General features: G+C 39.9%; 1 protein-coding gene across 2 annotated transcripts in view; it reads left to right on the top strand.

Moving 5' to 3' along the window:
* The window catches only part of CDKAL1 (CDK5 regulatory subunit associated protein 1 like 1), a 648,436-nt gene that overhangs the window by 220,976 nt on the left and 404,841 nt on the right, over positions 1-22,619 (top strand). For both annotated transcript variants that reach the window (XM_026660497.1, XM_026660489.1), the window contains one exon: positions 8,897-9,017. In XM_026660497.1, coding sequence (XP_026516282.1) covers positions 8,897-9,017 — 121 coding nt within the window. The remainder of the gene's footprint in view (positions 1-8,896; positions 9,018-22,619) is intronic.

Genomic DNA, 22,619 nt, shown 5'->3' on the forward strand with positions numbered 1-22,619 from the left:
TTTTCTTGCACAGATCAAGCCACTATGATTGAGCACATTGCCTTCTTATTTGTTGCAGTGTGCTCTTGACCAATCTGAGGTTAGCACATATGTCAGAAGAGGGGCCCCTGTTGTGATGGTGGTGCATTTTGCTTCAATAACTGGAAGTATTTCTTTATAGTGTGCTGCAAACCAGTCTTTATCATCTGCAATGTTTTTACAAAAAGCCCAGGTTACAGCTATATGGATATTCATTCTGATATATTCCATGATGCATCAGTATTCAAAGGAGATGCAATCAATTACATAGCTTCCCTGAGATTTGTAATGAGTTGGTGCCACTTCTTTGGTCTTCTGTGTTTGTTTAAGTTAATGCATGGACAAGAACTTTCTTTAGTACACTGGGATTTCTGTACTTAAAGCCTTGTTTTGCAGCATTCAAGCATATGATCTGTCACAGTCTGCACTGTGAAAATGGCAAGCATGTGAACATCCTGTAGGTTTTTCCTATGGGTGACACATCCAGTTGATGTCAGTGTCCATTTCTGAGGTGTCTCCATGAGCCCTCCCAGCGATGACTGTCTTGGAAGTAGGCGGTGTTAATGCACAATCCTTGGTGGGTACAGATCTCTAGTGGTGTTTGCCCATTCCCACTCCCTGGTGGCCAATGCACAGCAGCCTCATTTTATAATCTGAGCCAACTCTAGCATTGATATCTCCAAGTAGATAGTTGGTCATCTGATGGTATCTTCCTAATGATGCTGTTGAGTTACTAATAAAACAAGTTCTTCTCTTTAGGAACAGAAGAAAGGGTTGGGACATATATACTGATGATGTTGCCAAAGCTGCTTGTGATAAATATTCTTAGTGATGTAAAATGTTCTGATGTTGAAATGGAATATTCATGCATACTAATGACTTTGTGTGTGCAAAATCCTCCCTGTATTCAGAAAAGAGTGTAATGCATCCTGTGTAGAGACCCTGTGTCAGCTTCTCTGGTTTCAGAGAGAATAACTATGTCGGCATCAAGCTTCTCCAACTTTGTCAATGCTGGCAAATTTCCTAGAGTCATTGGCCTTCTCTAGATCTTTCGACATATCAGTACGTAGTGTCCTCCCATTCCAACAAGTAAGTTTGAAGAGGACAACCATCTTAACCAAATCTTCAGCACATGTATGCCTAGGCAGAAAAAAGGAGACAGATGTTTGCGTTAGGATTAAAGCCCCTCTCTCTAAATACGGACTGGGCCCAAAGGCTTGGGGACAAAGATGTTTGGAAGCTAGCACAGCTATAGGAGATGCTGGAGGGCACAGCTGAGTTTCAGTTCCAAATGCCTGTCGTTATCTCCTCAGCGGATGTGATTCAGGGTTTTCTCCCCTATCCTTTTTTCAACCAAGAACTAGCTGCAAGGCAGCAGTACCAGATTAAGTTACTTGTTTATGGATACCGTTTTTTTTTATACCTGTCAGTATCTGGCATGCCCCCTACCACTCACTGAGTTCAGTTGTTGGCCACACAACTCGCAGCAGGTTGTACTGAGTTACATGGTACGAGGAACATTATATGCCTGACCTGACAAGACCCTGCATCCTGTTTTAGGCTACTGTAAATTTTTACTGTTAGTCTCCTATTTTCAGGAATTTATATAATGAAAACAATGGCTAACTCTACATGCCTCCAGTTTCCATCCAGGACACACCACACGATCCATTGTCTACAGCCAAGCTCTAATATATAACCGCATTTGCTCCAATCCCTCAGATAGAGACAAGCACCTACAAGATCTCTATCAAGCATTCTTAAAACTACAATACCCACCTGCTGAAGTGAAAAAACAGATTGACAGAGCCAGACGAGTACCCAGAAGTCACCTTCTACAAGACAGGGCCAACAAAGAAAATAACAGAACACCATTAGCTGTCACCTTCAGCCCCCAACTAAAACCTCTCCAGCGCATCATCAGAGATCTACAACCTATCCTGAAAGATGATCCTTTACTCTCACAGATCTTGGGAGACAGACCTGTCCTCACTTACAGACAACCCCCCAACCTAAAGCAAATACTCACCAGCAACCACACATCACTGAACAAAAACACTGACCCAGGAACCTATCCTTGTAACAAAGCCCGATGACAACTCTGTCCACATATCTATTCAAGTGACATCATCATAGGGCCTAATCACATCAGCCATACCATCAGGGGCTCGTTCACCTGCACATCTACCAATGTGATATATGCCATCATGTGCCAGCAATGCCCCTCTGCCATGTACATTGGCCAAACCGGACAGTCTCTACGCAAAAGAATGGACACAAATCTGACATCAGGAATCATAATACTCAAAAACCAGTGGGAGAACACTTTAACCTGTCTGGCCATTCTATGACAGACCTGCGGGTGGCTATCTTAAAACAGAAAAACTTCAAAAACAGACTCCAACGAGAGACTGCTGAGCTGGAATTGATATGCAAACTAGACACAATCAATTGTCTACATCCCCCAACTTCATTGCCTCTTTGTGCCTCTGGGCCAGCATTACCATTAGAGAAAAGGAAGCTCTGCACTTAGTAGGCGGGGATGGCAGTGGAAGGCAGTGTATACATATGCAAGAGTATGTGAGATTAGGGTGTAATGTTGGCTTTCTGAAGATGCAGGAAAAGACTAAAGCAGGTGGGTAAGAGACACTTGTGTGAAATATGGAAGACTTGGCAGCCCTGTTGGGGGTAAATAAAATCCTCTTTGAGGAAATGGTGATTATACTTTAAGAATAGGTGGTGGAAGTAGCACAAGAAAGAGCTAGTAATAGAGCAAAATGAAAACAATATGAATTAGTATTTTCAAGATTTTGGACTTCCTGCATCTTTGAAGACTTTTCAAAGCTAGTCATGTGTTTTTCAGCTGTTGCAGATAGTTGAACTTTGGTCTATTTTATAGGTAATATCCTGAAAATATTACTGCCCAACCAGAAGTACTCTTTGAGTGGCAAATTCTGGGTCATAGTTCTAACAAATAGCGTGTGGGGATTTAGGGAATGAACTAATGGTGGATTAGCTGTTCCATCTTCCAATGAGTTTTTATTTCCTGCAGATTCTCATTGGTTGCTCAAATTACTGACTGAATGGAGCTACTTTGGGGCTGTTTTTGAAACTCACTAGGTCTGTTAATATCTATTTTATCTGGTAGCACTGAAATTCACTCGCTGAATTTAGATGTACATGATCCTTCAGTCTAGTTCCTCCACACAAAATAATCCTAACATCTCAAATTGGCAAAAATTAGTCAGTACAGCTTGAACCCTTTGAATATAATTCCTGTGACTTGAAGGCTTAGGTTATTGTTTCTCAGCCGGTGAATCCCAACCCCCAGAAGGATCATGATAGGCCATGAGGCTTTGAAAGTTTTGTTACAATCTAAAGGAAAGAAAATGTCACTCCCCGCATATCCTTCCCCTTCAAGCTCAAGTATTGTCTGTCAATCTTTTGAAATGAACACTCGCAAATAAATTATAGGGGCTTGCCATTTTTCTTGACACTTTTTTTTCTCTTTTATAATATAATACAATATAATATAATATAATGTGGAAATGTTAACCTTGAATAAGGTGTTACCAACCTGAAAAGGTTGAGAAACTGTGATTTAGGTGAACTGAAAAGAGATTTGTTTCCTGTTTTGTTTGTTCTAACATTGGGCTTTTTGTGACTGTTCCAAGTGGAATGAGTTGTGTTTGCTGATTTGTGTGTAAATGTGAGTTATGACTGAAACCTTCATCTCTGCACTTTAGTGAACCTTGATTGATTTTAAATTGTTTCTAACACGATCCCATTAACACTTGGTATGAGTGTTCTGCCCTGCAGAACTCTTGACTGGATCTGGTTAGTATTATAATAGCATCATATTATAATGCATTGATTATTCAGCACAAAAAAATGAGGAGTCCTTGTGGCACTTTAGAGACTAACAAATTTATTTGGGCATAAGCTTCCGTGGGCTAGTACCCATTTCATCAGATGTATGAAGTAAAAAATACAGGAGCACGTATAAATACATGATGGGGGTGCTTTACCAAGTGTTAGTTCAGTCTAACAAGATAAATCAATTAACAGCAGGATACCAAGGGAGGAAAAATAACTTTTGAAGTGGTAAGAGAGTGGCCCATTACAAACAGTTGACAAGAAGGTGTGAGTAACAGTAGGGAGAAATTAAGTATTGGGGAAATTAAGTTTAGGTTTTGTAATGACCCAACCACTCCAAGTCTTTATTCAGGCCTAAGCTGATGGTATCTAGTTTGGAAATTAATTCCAGTTCTGCAGCTTTACATTGGGGTCTATTTTTGAAGTTTTTTTTGAAGAATTGCCACTTTGAGGTCTGTTATTGAGTGACCAGAGAGACTGAAGTGTTCTCCTACTGGTTTTTGAATGTTATGATTCCTGATGTCAGATTTGTGTCCATTTATTCTTTTGATTATTCAGTAATTGTCTAGTTGCTCTGAAGCTTTAGCCAAATCTTTAGTTAAACTTCTTTCAAATGTTGCATAAAGTACAGGTTTTTTTGTCTGCTTATATGGTAGTGCAACTAGAAATATATCTGTCTTGCCATCGTTATTGTGCAAGAGATTACTACAGCTATAGATAGGTTCTGGACTCTCATGGATCACAGGACAAACCTATATCCAAATGTCACAGGGTAGTTTTAAAAACATGACCCTTGTGTGAATCTAGTCATCTGATTCAACACTGTAAGCTGTGAACAAACTTTCGGGGATTTTTTGTTTGATAGCAATGGTCTTCCATGTTGGCTTATTGTACTTTGGTTTATTAACTCATATTTTATTCAAAATGTTTTGTGTAGAAGCATATGAAAATGCTTGTGTTTTGGTTTAGGAAAACGTTCACAAAATTACCCATGGCTTCCGTGCTGTAGAGTCAGAAAGGTAGATAAACTTACTCAGAGGAAAGGCCTTGGAAGGGAACCTGATCACAGCTTTTTCTCTTTCATAATCTGATGCTGTGTAAGGTGTTCATAAATGTGATTTTGTGCTACTATTTTCTACATCATGCCCTACATTAGTTTGGAACTGATATCGGTCAGTTAATTTAGGGGAATGTTGCTTTTCTTTCCCTTTTGGGAGATGAAATATTTATTTTTAAGGTTTATAATGAAAACAAAAACACAGCGGGAGGAAAGATCTACATTATGTAAAGAGATATAGGAATTCAGTTTTATAAAATCCTATTGGGTTCTTAATAGAAACAAAGTAATAAACAAATTCTTAAGCTATTGTTTAAAACAAAACTGTCTTTGTTGTATTTATTGGGGGAGGGAGGTTTGAAGGTCACAAATTTGTAGCTGAGGTTGAAAAACAAAAATTTCAATGTGCCAGGAATTGAGAGTGTTGTAGTTCAAAATACAGGGAGTCCTCTGACTTACGACGCCCGACTTATGTCAGACGCCACTTACGACGCTTTTCAATTGACTGCCCGTTTCGCCCCTATGATGCTTGTTTCGTCCTTACGACGCTCGATTTGCATAAAGTTCACTTGAAATCACATCCTCGTTGCATTATACTGGTATGAAGCTGGAAGGGTTCAGTTCTGATTGCCTTCAAGGCAGCGGGGTAGCTTGTTGCCGGGTAGGGTTGCCGCTTGTTTTTGATTGGCTCCGGCCCTGGGCTCAGCCAGTCAGAAAGCTTGAACAGTGATTGACCGAGGTTCAGCATTTGTGCCATTCTCCCTGGCTTTCTGAGCCTGTGTAGCCGGTATTCTGAGCAGCATATGTGAGTTTATATGTTTATTTGAATGCTGTTTACAAAATACAGTGTACATAAATACATTGATGTTGCAACATTGGTCATCTATAATTCATTTAGTACAAAAATCTGGGTTATTGTGATGAAAATACTGTATCATGCCTTGGTTCAGGAACCAATCCCCTCTTCATACCATTTATTCCTATGGGAAAAGCGGTTTCGGCTTACAACGTTTTGATTTACAACGCAATTCTGAGGAATGAATTGTGTCGTAAGTCCGAGGACTCCCTCTACAAAAGTACAGGCATTCTGTAAATACTAAATTATGGTATCAGTCGAAACATTGCTCCCCTTACCTTTGCTTATCCTCTTCTTATTGATGGGAAACTTCTGAAAGTTGTCACATGAAAGAAGTTGTCTTCCGTCTTGCATATATGAAGCATCAAAGTGCTGTTTCTTTGAGAGTGCCTGGACCAACCTTTCCTGTTCATATTAGGTATAAAAAGATCTTGGGTCCATCTTACAAATGGGTGTAGGATGTTTGGAATCAATAGCACATGTGTCAGACGGCATGTGGATAATTGCTTTCTCTATCTGTACTAGTGGAATCTCTGACAATATTAGGAGAGTGAGGGAGGATGGAGCAGAGTGTCCAGCACATAATAGAGTGGTTGGGTGGGAGCAAGGTCTAATGTGGACCACATGCAGAGGGTAAAATATGTCATGTGGATTCTTTGCCAGTGTCATGAAGGCAAAGGAGAGTCAGGTCTTCTAACCCAGTGGTTCTCAACCAGAGGTACGCGTACCCCTAGGGGTACGCAGAGGTCTTCCAGGGAGTACATCAACTCATTTAGATATTTGCCTAGTTTTACAACAGTTTTACATGTGCTGGCCGCCCTTCCCACAGCCCCCATTGACCTGGAGTGGCGAAGTGCGGCCAGTGGGAGCCGCGATCGGCCGAACCTGCGGACGTGGCCGGTAAACAAACCGGCCCGGCCCGCCAGGGGCTTTCCCTGAACAAGCGGAGGACCAGCTTTGAGAACCACTGATCTACACTATTTACTGCCTTTACTCTTAATTCGTATTTATGATTTGGGAAGACCATTTATTGTTGATTTCTGCTTGGAAAAAATAACCCATTCCAAATAAGCCACTGTAGCAGTAAACTCTCTATCCGTTGTTCACACTAACTTACTTTTTCCTTCAGTTCAGATTTTTGCAGAGATACAGTATTTATAAGAAATAGAGAAAGGGGGTACGCTGCTCCCAGTTTAATTTCTATTCATGTCATACTGCTATACTTCCATTATTATTAAAAATATATAAAATGCATTTTGTTAGGTTGGTGACTCCTTAATGAACCATTGGATTGGAAAATAACTAGTTGTATCATTAGACAGAGATATTGCTATTTGTATGGGATAGTGGAGATGAATAATTTAGCAAATGTTATTAGCAAAGGCAGCATATTACTGAATTCACAGCAGGATGTAATGAAATTTCTGTCATGTGCTAGTACAAAAATAGTATTACTTTCCCAGGCATCATTGAACTTTTGATATCTGTTATAGTATTAATTATTACATTATCATGCTAATCTTGCTCACTTCTTCATTAAATAGTTCTTGATTGAAAAATTTTACTTATATTAAGAATCAGAAAGGAATGGTATGCCAAATGCAGCTGCTTGACTGTGTGTTACTGTAGCCATATTATAGGAAGAGATCACAGTATGAATGCCACTTTATTCTTAAATTACTTAATGTCTGAAGAAAGCCCTTAAAGGAGAGACACCATGATTGATGGATGAATTATTTAATTTTCTAAGCGGAGCTATTGGTATAGTAGGAATGAGCAAACTTGCTTGGACCTTGTTTTTTATTTGAGTTGAACTTGAAATCCATTTCACTGAAGCAATTTGGACTTAGTTCAGTTGCTACTTAATTGTTTATTTAATGCTTTTTTTTTCCTCCTGAGGGTAGTTTTATATTTTAATGGTATATTTAAAAACAAAATATTCATGGCAAGTATCATACATTATCAAAGAAGAGCTTCCCACCTTTCCCCGTCGTCTACTGAAGATTATTCTAATAGCCTTGAAGAATATTTGATTTTTTTTTTTTTTTTACTAGTAACCTTTTCCCACCTCTATCAGATGTCCAGCCAGGCCTCTTTCCATCTCCATCAGATATCCAGCCATGAGTTTTACTTGCTTTACCCTCCTATCTCAATCTAGGCTTGTGGAGATATGGCCCTTAAGTGTTCTCCTGTTTGTCACTCTGGGGCATTACACCCAACCTCTGGCTATTATAAAGACATTGTTTGTGCTCTTCATTGCAATATTTTGCTTTTGAAGGTGAGTGAACCGCTGGCATGTGTGCTTTGTAAGTCCGTAGACAGGGGACATGGAGACAATGGTGTAGCTGATACATTTGCACACAGCATGAAAATACCACTTGTAGATAGCACTTCTTGTGCACCACTGGCCTTAGGAAGTAAGTTATGATGTTCATTCTCTGACCTGGGGTGTCTCTTCTGAATCTGTACAATATACTATCACCCTGCCAGTAGAGACTTAGTAAGCATTTTTGCTCAAATTGACACAATAAGAATAAATTAGATTCAAAATTTAGGTTCTGTTATGTAATAAGCCAGTGGTTTTCAACCTGTGGTCTGACTGCCTAAGATTCCCAAAGGGGTTCACACCTCCATTCAAAATTTTTTAGGGGCCTGCAAAAGAAAAAAGGTTGAAAACCACTGTAATAAGCTTTAAGACCAATTAATTAAAATTTAGTTAATTATTTTAAAAAATGAATTTCTATTCATATTTTTAAAAATGTAGAAATAGTTTTAAACCCTGCTATGCTTACAACTGAAGCGTTGCAGTTTTGCTAGTGCTTGAGAACATGAAAGTGAAGCTGTTTAGTCCATTTTCATTGAATAGGCTGAGAAAAGTAAATTAGATTTTTAATGTGATTTATTTTAACTGTTAGTGTTAGTCCCTTTATATATTACTCTGTTGGTGGGCAAATGATTACTTTTTCTTTTCATTTTTCAGGGTTTTTTTGTTTTAAATGCAGACAGTTGATATGTGTAGAACAATAAATTAAAGTAAAGTGATGGGATTCATGTTTAATATGTACTGTATTTTTGTGCTTCATTTGAAGGTCACTCTGTGAGACTGCTGGGTCAGAAAAAAGATAATGGAAAACGGCTGGGGGGAGCTCGATTGGATTTGCCAAAGATTAGGAAGAACCCACTGATAGAAATCATTTCCATCAATACAGGGTAAGCATCTTCCAAACTTACTTATAAAATATTCAGCACTGCCTAGGGAATTCAATTTCATTTTTCTCTAGGCCTGGTGTGCACTCCTTTGAGTCATATAGCGAGGAGGAGGCAAAAAATATTGTAAACCATAAAGGATTTTAAATGGTGTTCTTTCTAAAAAAAAAAAAAAAAAAGAAATCTTCATTTGCTTGTGTACATTCCAATAACTTTTCTATCAGGAAGACTAGTGTGTTTTTATTAAAATTATTTTCTATAACTTCCCTTTATTATACTACTTAGAGGTTTCTTATACCACTCTGTCCTGAGGTAAGTATATTTAAGAAGATTGTGGTTTATTTTATGCAAATGAAACCCTCTCTTCTTGTTTTAAAGTGAAGTGGGCTTTTAGTACTGTATCCTTTTACTGTGTATCCCTCATGTTTTATATAATTAACTAAAAGTGTATTCTAAAAGCTACAGTGGAGGTGTGATTTTAAACTGACAAAAGTAACTTATTACAGTTAAAAAGGGATCTGATATAAGGAAAAGATTGTTAGGAACAAAATCTGTCTTCAAGTATAAACTCTTCTCATCACTCCCATTGAAGTCTGCAGTTCTTGTATGCATGTATATGAGTGTATACTAGAGTGATGGGTGGAAGATGCTGTGTTGCACCATCATAACTCTGTCTTTCGAGATTTAGGTTTCTGCTTTTCTTGTTTGTTTATTTATTTTTTTTACTTGTCTTACCACTGGTGTACTGTTGATGACTCTTGATATTTGCCATAATTTTCAAGGGTGAAAAATAGTTCCACAATGGCTACACGCAGCAGATTTCTCAGAATGTAAACATCATATAATCAATGAAGTATGGGACACAGTTTATCACTCTTATATTTTAACTGTGTCCATTTTAGCTGTCTTGCTTTAGAATGCTGTTTGAGAGGTTTTTTTACATCAGTACCTTATTTGATCTGACTTCCTTGTTCAAAAGTGGATTGGAAAAAGTGCTGAAATTTAGTTTTTGGTACAGTACACTTCACTGAAAATTTAATTTGTGTCAGCTACATAGTAAAAGGAAGAAGTGTTACAGTTGTTACAACTTGTACTGAACATTTGTGATCCTATATATTGGAAGGAGCTTTGAGAAGGCTACAATTTCTAATGATCAATTAAATTGATCCTATTTTTATGTTTCCTCTTTCTTCTCTCGCTCCCACCCTCCCCCTTCCTTCAGGGCCCTATCTGGCTCCAAACTCCTGTCTGTAGCATTGGTGCATTCAATCCAGTTTAGTCTGCCTCTACTCCTTTGGCTGCTCTACCAGATTAGCCCAGCATGCCCTGTCTAGCCACAAATTTCCCCGTGTCTCCTTTTCAGATCTGTACGTATAACAGAGAATTGATTATTTAGGGAATTCATTGGGTGTAGAGAATCTGTGATGGCAGCTTCTGCTTCCACCCATTGACAGTCAGTCCATAACACTATCATAGTAGCACATCTCCTGAGCCCCCACTCCTCCTGGCATGCTCGGCCCCTGTCATCGGCAGCGGAGCCCAGGCAGGGAGCGGGCCACCGCCACCTCCCCAGTCAGGCTCCCTCAGGCACCTGCTACGCTGCACAGAACAGTGACCCAGAGCAGCCAGCTTCAGCCATGAGAAGTGGCTCCGTTCTGCTCCCTGCCCAGCCTAGCTGCCAGGATGAGCGGGGAGGACAGACGCAGCGGAAGGAGGACAGAGGCCACCCCCTTGCCCCTCCCACAGATAACATGGGGTGGGGACAGTGCGGCAGCCCTGGGCTGGGCTCAGAGCAGAGGTGGGGTCAGAGCAGAGCAGAGTAGACGTGGGGTGCTCATGTGTCCTCCCCTTTAGATTGTGCCCCCCAAGTATGGGGAGGCATGAGTCGTTGGGATACACAATGCAGTCCTCCTTTCTGTACTACTTATTCCTACTCCCATCACTTATCAGAAATTGTCACTCAGGGTTAGCTTTTCAGACTCTTACATACAACAGGACAGCTATGAAGACCCTATGACTTCAGCAGGACTTGGGCTTTTAGTCTTGGTTCCCCAGGGTATGTCTACACTGGAGTAGAACACCTGTGTCTGGTCCGTGTCAGCTGACACAGGCTTATGGGACTGCAGGGCTATAAAATTGCAGTATAGATGTCCAAACTTGGGGTGGGGGTGGGATTTCTTGTGTTGAATCAGATTGATTTCCATGTTCTTATCCACATATGTCATTTGGTCCTCTATTTTTATTTAGGCCTCAGACGTGTAGTATGTGATTACCATATTTCAGCCCCTCATTTTGCATTTTATATGCTTATTGGGAAAAGGGTCACTGAGCTGTTTCATTATCTGCATGATCTCCTGATCTGATTTCTCTGCCTATCAATTTGAAATAAGTTCAGAATGCCATTCTGTAGCACAGCTTCATTTCCATCTAGGGAAAGATCTTATTTACCCTTTCCATGGTTTAATCCATATTGGTGCCCGTTTTCTGACCTACTTGGCCAGTCAGACTTTCCACTGAGCGGTTCAAATGGATCAAAGATTAGTCTGGTCCTCTCCCTTCTGATGCAATGTTCCTGCTTCCTGAGTCTTCTGCTTCCTAGATTCACCTGGTCGTTTGTCAGGCTTTCCATCCATTCGACATTTCCTCTCAAGATGCCAGTTGCACTTTTCACCCCAACCTGAGAATTCTGTCCCTCAAAGGTTGGCTCCTTGAGGTTCACAGGAAGAGAGACTTTCTGTTGAACAGTAGGAAAGAATCTATGTCAAATAACTTCAAAAGTGGAAGAGATTCAACCATTGGTGTGACCAGTAGAGTCTTTCAGCTGCTAATTCTTCCTCTTGGTTTTTCTGGATTACTTTCTGGAATTGAAAAAGACAGGATAATCTATGATCTCTATCAGAGTCCTCTTGGCAGCTATAATGGCCTTTCATCCTCCGGGCGAGGGCCTCCTTCATCCCAAAAAAGTGAGGTTTATCAGAAGTTGAGGAACCTTTTCCTTCAGATTAAAGAATCCATTCCTGCTTGGCATCTGAACTTAATACTTAAATGTTTTATGAGAGCTCCCTTTGAGCTGATGGCTACCTTAACCTATCCATGAAGATGGTCTTTTTGGTGGCTATCACTTCTGCCCAAAGGATGAGTGAAATAGGGGCTTTACTGGTGGGGCCCCCCATTTATATTTCCTCCCCACCCCCGCACCTCCAGGAACAAGGTTTCATTACATCCATATCCTAAATTCTTACCTAAGGTGTCATCTGAGTTTTACATCAGCCAAATCATCCATCTCCCAGTCTTCCAGAAACCACATTAGTCTAGGCAGGATGCTGCTTTACACAATTTGGACTTTAGTTGTGTGTCAGCCTTTTATCTCGACACAACCAAGCCATTCAGGAGGTCGTTCAGGCTGTTTGTATCAGTTGCGGATAGGTCCAAAAGGTCTGCAATCTCCACCCAGGTGGATTTCTGGTTAGATTAAATCTTGTTATGAATCTGCTAATATACAGCCTCTCCTTATAGTGCTAAAGTCAAAGAGCTCCATCTATTTAGCTTAACTACAGTCTATAAATACCTTCTTGGGGAACAAGTATTTAATAATGGTCTCTTCAGTCTAGCAGAGAAAAGTTTAACATGATCCAATGGCTGGAAGTTGAAGCTAAACAAATTCAGGTTGGAAATAAGCTGTAAGCTTTTAACAGTGTCAGTAATTAACCATTGGAACCATTTCCTTGCAGAATTATTTTTGCCTGTTGTTGCCAATTACTCTCTGATAAAAGAATGAAGCCATCTTGAATTGGCATAAACCCTGGCCTAGGTTACTGCATATTTCTCTCTCTCTCTAATTTACTGTTGGTATTTTTCAAACAAATTATATTACAATGAGAATAAAATGACACAGGCCCAAATGTTCCAAATCAAGCATAACTAATTTTGTCTACAAAAATGAATGCACACTTTTGGTTCTTGTACATAAACACAAGAATGGCCATACTGCGTCAGACCAATGGTCCTTCTAGCCCAGCGTCCTGTCTTCCGACAGTGGCCAATGCCAGGTACTTCAGAGGGAATGAATAGAACAGGTAATCATCAAGTAATCCATCCCCTCACCCATTCTCAGCTTCTGGCAAACAGAGACTAGGGACACTTCAGAGCATGGTTTTGCATCCCTGCCCATCCTGGCTAATAGCCATTGATGGACCTATCCTCCATGAACTTACCTAGTTCTTTTTTGGAACCCTGTTATGGTCTTGGCCTTCACAACATCCTCTGGCAAAGAGTTCCACAGGTTGACTGTGCGTTGTGTGAAGAAATACTTTCCTTTTGTTTGTTTTAGACCTGCTGCCTATTAATTTCATTTGGTGACCCCTAGTTCTTGCGTTATGTGAAGGAGTAAATGACACTTCCATATTTACTTTTTCCACACCAGTCATGATTTTATAGATCTCTATCATATCCCCTCTTTGTCATCTCTTTTCCAAACTGAAAAATGCCAGTCTTATTAATCTCTCCTAATGGAAGCTGTTCCATACCCCTAATCATTTTTTTTGCCCTTTTCTGTACCTTTTCCAATTCCTATATAGCTATTTTGAGATGGGGCGACCAGATCTGCACACAGTATTCAAGATGTGGGTGTACAATGGATTTATATAGAGGCAATATATGTTATGCTCTGTCTTATTATCTGTTCCTTTCCTAATGATTCCCAACATTCTGACTGCTGCTGCACATTGAGTGAATGTTTTCAGAGAAGAATCCACAATGATTCCAAAATCTTTCTTGAGTGGTAACAGCTAATTTAGACCCTATCATTTTATTTATTTATACATATGTATATATAGTTAGAATTATGTTTTCCAATGTGCATTACTTTGCATTTATCAACAAAGTCACCCAGTTTTGTGAGATCCCTTTGTAATTCTTCCCAGTCTGCTTTGGACTTAACTATCTGGAAGCTCTTAGGGGATGTGTGCATATAAAAAGATCATCCTACTATATGATTTTATTCATTAATCAAAAACTTTTTAATTCCTGGATGTCCTTTTATTATCAAAGTAGACTTATTTCAGTCCCTTTAATCATTGCCAGACCCGAAGAAGAGCTCTAAGTAGCTCAAAAGCTTGTCTCTTTCGCCGGTGCAATAAAAGATATCACCTCACCCACCTTGTCTCTCTAATATCCTGGGGCCAACATGGCTACAACAACACTGCAAACAGCTGATGTTTATGTCAGATGAACAGGAGGTTTTCTATAGCAGACAGCACACAAGAAGAGGTGGGGGCATAGTGCCAGAAATCAGGGGGTTTACAAACAAATTGATGTCATGTAAGGGAAGCATGTAACCCGTTCACACCTTCTCAGAATTGCTGTGTGTGGATTTTATAGAGCAATAATTATTGCTTTGGAATTATTTGATGCAATTAAACTGCATTAGTCTTGCATGATAACTATTGTGATTTTGGCAATGATTTAGGTTCCTATTAGGGCAATCTTAATTCCTTTGCCAGCATATGATACTTCACAGAGGGATAGCAAGGTCCCAAAGACCACTTTAAGACATTCCAGTTTTTTGTCAAATTAAGTATGCTGTTGGTTAGGAATCAGATGTTATTACAATGGGGTCAAATTGTTGGCCTAATGTTCATCAGTGCTTAAGGAAAAGTGAAATTATTTCAGAACTAATAGATGTCACAGAAATGACATATCAGCTCAAAAGAATGAGCACAGTTATACTGTTTGACTTTCCTGTCTTTTGCTATGGGTTCAAGTCTCCCCATTGTGCTTTACTTTCCTTAAGTAAAGGTATTTACCAGTTATGTATATATACATAAATACAAGGGGAAATAGATGGAAAATAAATCCATGTAGCCAGATGAAAATAAAAAACCCATAAAATCTAACTTCAAGAAAGTTTTATAACAACTCAGAATCAATTAAACTTGCCTTACTTTGAATATTTCTCCCTCTGAGGTTTGTGCCACTGACTCTCTGTGTCCTGGTGTCACTTTTGGCTTCCTTTGTCCCCTACACCTGGGGAAACCTGTCTCCTGCAGGCTGCTGTTAGACTGTGCTTATCTTATTTGAAGGTTTTGTGTCAAGAGGAGCTGCTGCGGCCTCTTTAATATGGCTAATGAGCAGCCCAGATTGGTTCCTGGTGCTATGGTGTGACTGCCTGGAAGTTTAGCCACTTGTCTGGCTGGAGAATCTTGCCCGCATGCTTGGGGTTCAGCTGATCACCATATTTGGGGTCGGGAAGGAATTTTCCTCCAGGGTAGATTGGCAGAGGCCCTGGAAGTTTTTCGCCTTCCTCCGCAGCATGGGGCAGGGGTCGCTTGCTGGAGGATTCTCTGCGACTTGAAGTCTTTAAATCATGATTTGGGGACTTCAACAGCTGAGTCAAGGGAGGGAATTATTCCAGGAGTGGGTGGGTCAGCTTTTGTGGCCTGCATCATGCGGGAGGTCAGACTAGATGATAATAATGGTCCCTTCTGACCTTAAAGTCTATGAGTCTGAGTCTTTTTAGAGTATGAGCAGGACTGAGAATTACCTGGATTCTTTCTTACTGTGGCATGGCTTCCTCTGGAGAAGAATCCAGATTATGGTTGACAGAAAGTGAATATCCTCTTTTTTCCATACAGATTAAGCTATGGCTTTTGTAGAGAATTGGAAGTCTGCCTTCTCTGCTATTCACTTAGGATTAGCAAGAAATGAGGAATCATGGGGAGGCTAATTCTATTGACTGTTTGGAATATATGCCATTATTAAAGAGAGCAAAATCTTTGAGTCTTTAAACATCACTGATTCCTAGGGTGGTATAGTAAAAGCTTTGTTATCCGGCATGTTGGGAGAATGGGGGGGTGACGGTTAGTCAAAAATTCTGGTTAAGTAAGAGTTACCAATGGAGGGAGGGAGTTTGGGTGCAGTAGGGGGCTCAGGGTTGGGGGCACAGGCTCTGGGAGGGAGTTTGGGTGTGGGAGGGAGCTCAGGGAAGGAGGTTGGAGTGTGGGAGGTGTTTCAGGGTGCCGGATCCAGGCGGCGCTCACCTCGGGAGGCTCCCTGCAAGCAGTGACATGTCCCTCTTGCTCCTAGGTGGAGGCGCAGACAGGCGGCTCTGCATGCTGCCTCCACACGCAGACGCCGCCCCCAGAACTCCCATTGGCCGCGGTTCCTGGCGAATGGGAGCTGCGGAGCCAGCACTCGGGGTGGGGGCAGCACATGGACCCCCCGTGGTTGTTCCTCTGCCTAGGAGCAGTAGTGACATGTCACTGTTTCCTGGGAGCCACGCGGAGCCAGGTAGAGAGCCTGCCAGCCCTGTGCCAACTGGACTTTTAATGGATATCAGAAATCCCAGTTTCTAGAGCTTTCCGGTTGGTAAAGTGCTGGATAACACAGCTTTTATTGTATTACATATTGTTTATACTCTGCCGGATTTGGGATCTCACTTCCTGGGTGACAGATGAAGTTTTTCGACCAGCAGTAGGCAAACATTGAATCCCTGTGTATATCTGACCATTGATAAACCATAACTCATAACTTATATATTTTGTAAAAAGAGTTGATTGAATGTCTTCATGATGAGTACTGTGTCTGAGATTTGTGCCGACTATATAGTCTTCTTACTCTTAAATGTTAAAATTAATTTTTAAGTATACTGTTTATAAACTAATACATCTCATAATTCATAGTAGACACTTGATTTTAGAACACAAGATCAATAAATATTTTTGACTGGAATATAACATTCTGTACATAGCGACCAAGTAGTACAAGGGTTGCCAACCCTCTAGGATTGGCCTGGAGTCTCCTGGAATTGGCATTGATCTCTCTGTGACTACTGAAAGCAATCTGGGAGACTTTAAGAGTATATTTTAAGAAATTTACATTACGTTATGTCGGGGAGTGGGGGGTGGGAGGGATCTCCCAGAATAGCTTCAGTCAGAGTTGGCAACCCTAAGCAGTACACATATTTATGCTGGATTTCCTCAGTTTGTACATCTAATTACATTTCAGGATAGACACTTGGATCTGGATCCTTAAGAAATGTAAATTGATGTATAATTACACTATCTGAGGATCTGGTCTTTGATATTAAAATAAATACTTTTTATAATTACATGTTTAGTTCTAGCACAGGGATTGGCAACCTTTGGGACGCAGCTCGCCAGGGGGGCTTACCCTGGTGAGCTGCGTGCCGAAGGTTTCCGATCCCTGTTCTAGCATGTATGACAGGCCGATAGCTAAAAATCTTTTTGGCTTATTCTTTCCTCTTTTTTTGGTATTTTGTTGTTTTCTAATTTTATGTATTTATATGTACAGTATATGTATCTGCTCCATTTTAACGCAGTACTTCAAAAAAGAATACATATATAGATGGCACTAGTGTGTGTCTCTGTTGAAAGGTGCACACACGCACAATCTTTGCCTTGTCATTCATTTTTTGTTATAGCATCTGAAAAGTTAGTATTTCAAAACTTTCAGAAACCACACTGTTGTAGCAGAGAGATGGAAAAAAGTTGTTTACAGTGGAAAGAATAACAATCTATGATTGTTTTTTTTTTTGGTTTGTTTTTGTTTTTTTGCCTGTGGTCTCTTTCCAGTACAACTTACTGTAACTCACAACTAAGGTCAATATTTCCTAATTAGAGAATTTAAATGGAGCCTGGATGACATAGTCATTAAAAAGTGAGTATTTTAAAATTACCAGACAGATCCTGTAATGATAGCTTTTCATATTTAAGTAATGGAACATTAAATAATTTTCATAATTTTATTTGCATACCATCATCCTGCTGAGTTGCTCAAGGTGCTGCATAATAACAATCATATTCGAAATTCTTAAAAAAGCTACTCTTAAAGCAAAAAGATTATATCGTATATCTGAAAAAGGGTTTTGGAGGGGAGTGGGACCTATAAGGGTCTTACTGTTCCCCAAAAGAAACAAACAAGAAAACACTCTTGAGTGTTGTGGGTGAATATTAAGGTGGTGATTAAAAGGAGGAGGGATATTGAAGAGAAGTGAATTCCACACCATACCTATGTACCATTGCAGCAAAGGCTTCGTGGCTGTGAACTTAATACCCCATGGTGGGAATCTGTAATGAGAAGACATTTTATGTGTACAGAATAAATTTGTGTTGAGTTTATCATGAAGGCCGTGGGTCCATCTCACACATGCATGGTCTCACATCTCCAAGCATACCTAAAACTTGGGTGAAGTAAATCTATAACAAAGGTGAGTTTTCTCAAACCCTGCTTCAACCATGTTTCCACATTAACAATAATCTTAACCTAAAATTTATCAATGTTATTTGAGAAATAAGTAGGCAATGAGTAACATACAGGACTCTGAGAGTAAGAATGTAGTAACACGTCTAGTTTTTGTACAGTCTAGCTGCACAGTCAGCTGAGAGTGATCTGCCTTATCTTTTATCAGTTCTAAGCTGCAGGCCTGGCTTACCAACAGGGAGAAGATTGGTTAGTTTCTTTAGCACAGAATACCTGTGCTATCTGTTCTTTATTACTCTGAGTGGAACGTATCGAGATGTACTAGTTTTGGATGTTGCTGGACCTATGGGAGACTGATCAAGCAGCCTATGTAAAAGAAGAAAGAGCACTTTAAGCAAATAGAAACTTAGTTATTAGTCAGGTTGGGTGCTCCAGAATGTTAGTGGGAAATGGAAGCCTATTCCAGAGCTCAGCTACCCTTATAGTTAGAAAGTTTTTCCTAATATCTAACTTCAATATCCCTTGCTGCAGATTAAGCCCATTACTTCTTGTCATACCTTCAGTGGACGTGGAGAACAATTGATCACAGTCCTCTCTATAACAGCCTTAACATATTAGAAGACTGTTATCAGGCTCCCCACTCAGTCGTCGTTTCTTAAAAACTAAACTATAATATCAGACGCAGGACAGCCCGCTATGGAACCCCACTAGATACGTCCTCCCAGTTTGACAGCCAGTCATTGTTAACTAATGTTTGAGCGTGGTCTTTCACCCACTTGTGCACCCACCTTATAGTAATTTAATCTAGACTGCATTTCTCTAGTTTGTTTATGAGAATGTCAGGTGGGGACTATATTAAAAGCCTTACAAAATGAAGATATATCATGTCTACTGCTTTCCCCCATCCAAACCCTGTCAAAGAAGCAAAATTTGTTGGGTTGGCATGATGTGTTCTTGACAAATCCATGCTGGCTATTCCTTATAATCCTGTTGTCCTCTAGGTGCTTACAAATTAATGGGCCACTTTGAATGGTCCCTTAGACTACATGCTAGCTACTTACGCTAAATTATCTCTTCGACCTTGTTTTTAGCTGTGACACTATGTGCAGCTCGAAAGCTTGTCTCTCTCATCAATAGACGTTGGTTCAATAAAAATATTACCTCACCTACATTGTCTCGCTTGTGTAAGAAGTGCCAGTTTTATTTTCCCCTTTAATTAACCTCCTGTTTTCATGACAAGCTGCATATGTCCCACTGTTTCCTATTCAGTATTACTTCTGCCTATTTTTGTGCCAAGCTGTCCTTTATTTAGGAGTTTTTCAGTCCCTAATTCAGACATGGCTGGCTCTAACACATGATCTTATGACCAAACTATGTTGGCTCCCCATAGAATATTGTCAGGTTTAAGATCCTTGGTTCTTACCTTGAAGTCTCTGAAGGGGTTGTGCCCAAAATACTGAGGCCTGGTCTACACTACGGGATTAATTCGGATTTAGCAGCGTTAATTCGAATTAACCCTTCACCCGTCCATACAACAGAGCCATTTAGTTCGAATTAAAGGGCGCTTTAAATCGATTTCTGTACTCCACCTCGACGAGCGGAGTAGCGCCAAAATCGATTTTGTTAATTCGAATTAGGGTTAGTGTGGCCGCACACCACCGCATTAATGTGATTAAAATAAATGGGGTAGTGTGGCCGCACACCACCGAATTAATGTGGTTAAAAACCGAATTAATGTGCTTAGTGTGGCCGCGCACAATCGAATTTATACAACCTGTTTCCCAAATTCGAATTATCTAAATTCGGATTAATCCCGTAGTGTAGACATACCCTTTAAGTATCACCCCCACACTCCATGATAAAAACCACTGTCATCAACTCCATCTCTGGGGCACAATGAAACCGTGCAGTGAAAGGGGAAAGCTCATTTGTGCTGTTGACAGATGGCATGGCAGTGTGCACTATGGAGTTGTGATTTCTAAAGCACAGTAACATGCTGTGGAGTAACGGGCCTGTTTAAATCCTGCTGGTGCACATTAAAAGTTCCCAAGTGCAATTTAATGTAGTATTGTTTCAAGTGCAGTATGTTAAAGCACACCAGGGAGCTTTTAGTGTGCATCAGCAGAGTCTACGTTTACTAAATAGTGTGCAACACGTTAGTAAGCAGACCACCATAGTGTGCATTACCACACCATGCAGACAAATCCAGTTTCCTTGGGGACTAACCCAAACCTATGGGACACACTCCTGTGCAAACCCCACTACTTCTGTTCCAAGTGCAACATACACGTTCTTAGCCTTAATAATGAAAATACATCATAAATAAATGTAAACCAAAAACAAACAAACAAAAATAAAAACTATCACCATTTTCCCCCTGGGGAAAGGAATGACACACTTGATGGATGCTAAACATCTCAACGGGAAGCCTTGACACTGGTGATTGGCATGGTGTAAATGCCTAAAACAGAATTACCTTAAAGTGTCATTCCCCAACGCTAAGTTTCTATACATTAGGTATTTACCTTTCAATGAACCTCCTGTTTTCATGACAAGCTGCGTATGTCCCACTGTGCTGTTACCTTTTGAGCATTCTTTTGAAAGCATTTCCTGTGCAATGCTGTAAATCTATTCAGCCCCCAGGTAAGAAGAACTGAACTCCCAGTACTCTGATCCCCTGCATGGTGGACTGAAGTTACCTCCGTTGGAAATCCGCAGCCCAACCCTCTGCCAGTGTAATTTGATATACTGAACTTCATCTATCTCATGTACAGGGACACTTGCATTCTTTTCTTACTATTTTCTGAATTCCTGCTGCAAGACATGAGTTTCTATTCTTCCCAAAGCAGCTGTGCACAAATTTTGTTTTAATTCATTATGTTTAAGTCAACGGAAGCAAACTGATGTCTAGCATTTTTTTAGGCATTTTGTTGATGTGTGTGGACATTAAGAAAAGAATAATTTAAACAAAGGTCAAGTATGAAAATTATCAGGGGGTAGCCGTGTTAGTCTGTATCCACAAAACCAACGAGGAATCCGGTGGCACCTTAAAGACTAACAGGTTTATTTGGGCATAGGTTTTCGTGGGTAAAAAACCCACTTCTTCAGATGCATGGGAAGTATGAAAATTGTCACTCATCACATGTTTATCTAACTTATTTTTAAGCTAATATGCAAGTGTCCAACAATCACATGTCTTTTGCCTTGTAGGCTAATGTCAGACTTAGTGTCTTGTTTTGTTTTTAAGAGATAAACATTTAGTGGTTTTTGGTTTTGTTGCATAAGTGTGTGAGTCACGAGCATGGTGTGTTGTAGCCTTCCTTCAAAATGTTGCTTGTTTTGCAGAAAGTAGATTGTGGCTCAGCATCTAGAGCTGATATTAGACTAAAAATTGCAGCTGGGAAAGTGTTTACAACAGGATTTGCTTAGTCATCTTTATTCTTCCAGTCCTTTGTACTTCTTTGCTGGATAAACTGTCTTTGACATTGATATACGCTGCGTTTTCTCCAAATTAGATTTTGCTTGATTATTCTGTTGCTTTCCAAAGTTAGGGAACAAATACTCATGCCTGTTCTTAGTATTGGTATTGATTTAGTATTACTCCTCATACAGAAGCCTTTTGTCTTTAAAAAATATTTCTCTTGAAAATTAAAACTTAATGCTGTAAGTTTCATTTATATTACTTTTTTACTTCACCACTCAGACATGTAACCAAGAGACAAAATGAGATGTTTAAGAAAAGTAATAGCAGAGAAAAAATTGTAATTGTATGTGAATTAATTTATGCCATAAATAAAATTTTCTAAAACTCCAGCTTCATGATTCAACATTGCTGAATGAGTTAATTTAGTGATGTAAATTACAGTAATAGAATAACAATTCCTGGCCTTAATTCAGTGGTGATTTAAATGATTGTGGTGTGTTTGGTGTAAATGGTAATGATAACATACACTAGTATCGGCATCAAGTCAGCATGAATGACAAGTGTAATTAATGCTGCATTGGGTTAGCGTGTGTCTGTTTATTTATAAGGGGATCCTAAATTTCAACTTGGCCAGCTGAGCACATGTGAAAGCATCTACTGCCTTGTCTGCAGTAGATCCTCAGAACCTGTTAGTTAACATCTTCTACCACATCTTTAAATTCTAGTTTAGATAAAGCCTTTGTGTGTAGGACCAAGCTTTGTACTCTGAAGATTTCAAAGGGTGTATGGGTGGCAGGAAAAGAAACTAACAGAAGGGTACAAAATAAAGTGTGTGGAGTGGAAAAAGTAAAAGGGGTGGGGTTACTTTATAATAAATTTTCCTTTTAGTTGCAGTTCATGCAGCACATATTCCATTCTGCTGTTTTCATGAATACATAGGTTTCTTTTGCACACCCACCAAA

The sequence above is a fragment of the Terrapene carolina genome, unplaced genomic scaffold, assembly GCF_002925995.2.
Source record: "Terrapene carolina triunguis isolate 2854851 unplaced genomic scaffold, T_m_triunguis-2.0 Scaffold58, whole genome shotgun sequence".
In the NCBI taxonomy this organism is placed as follows: Eukaryota; Metazoa; Chordata; order Testudines; family Emydidae; genus Terrapene; species Terrapene triunguis.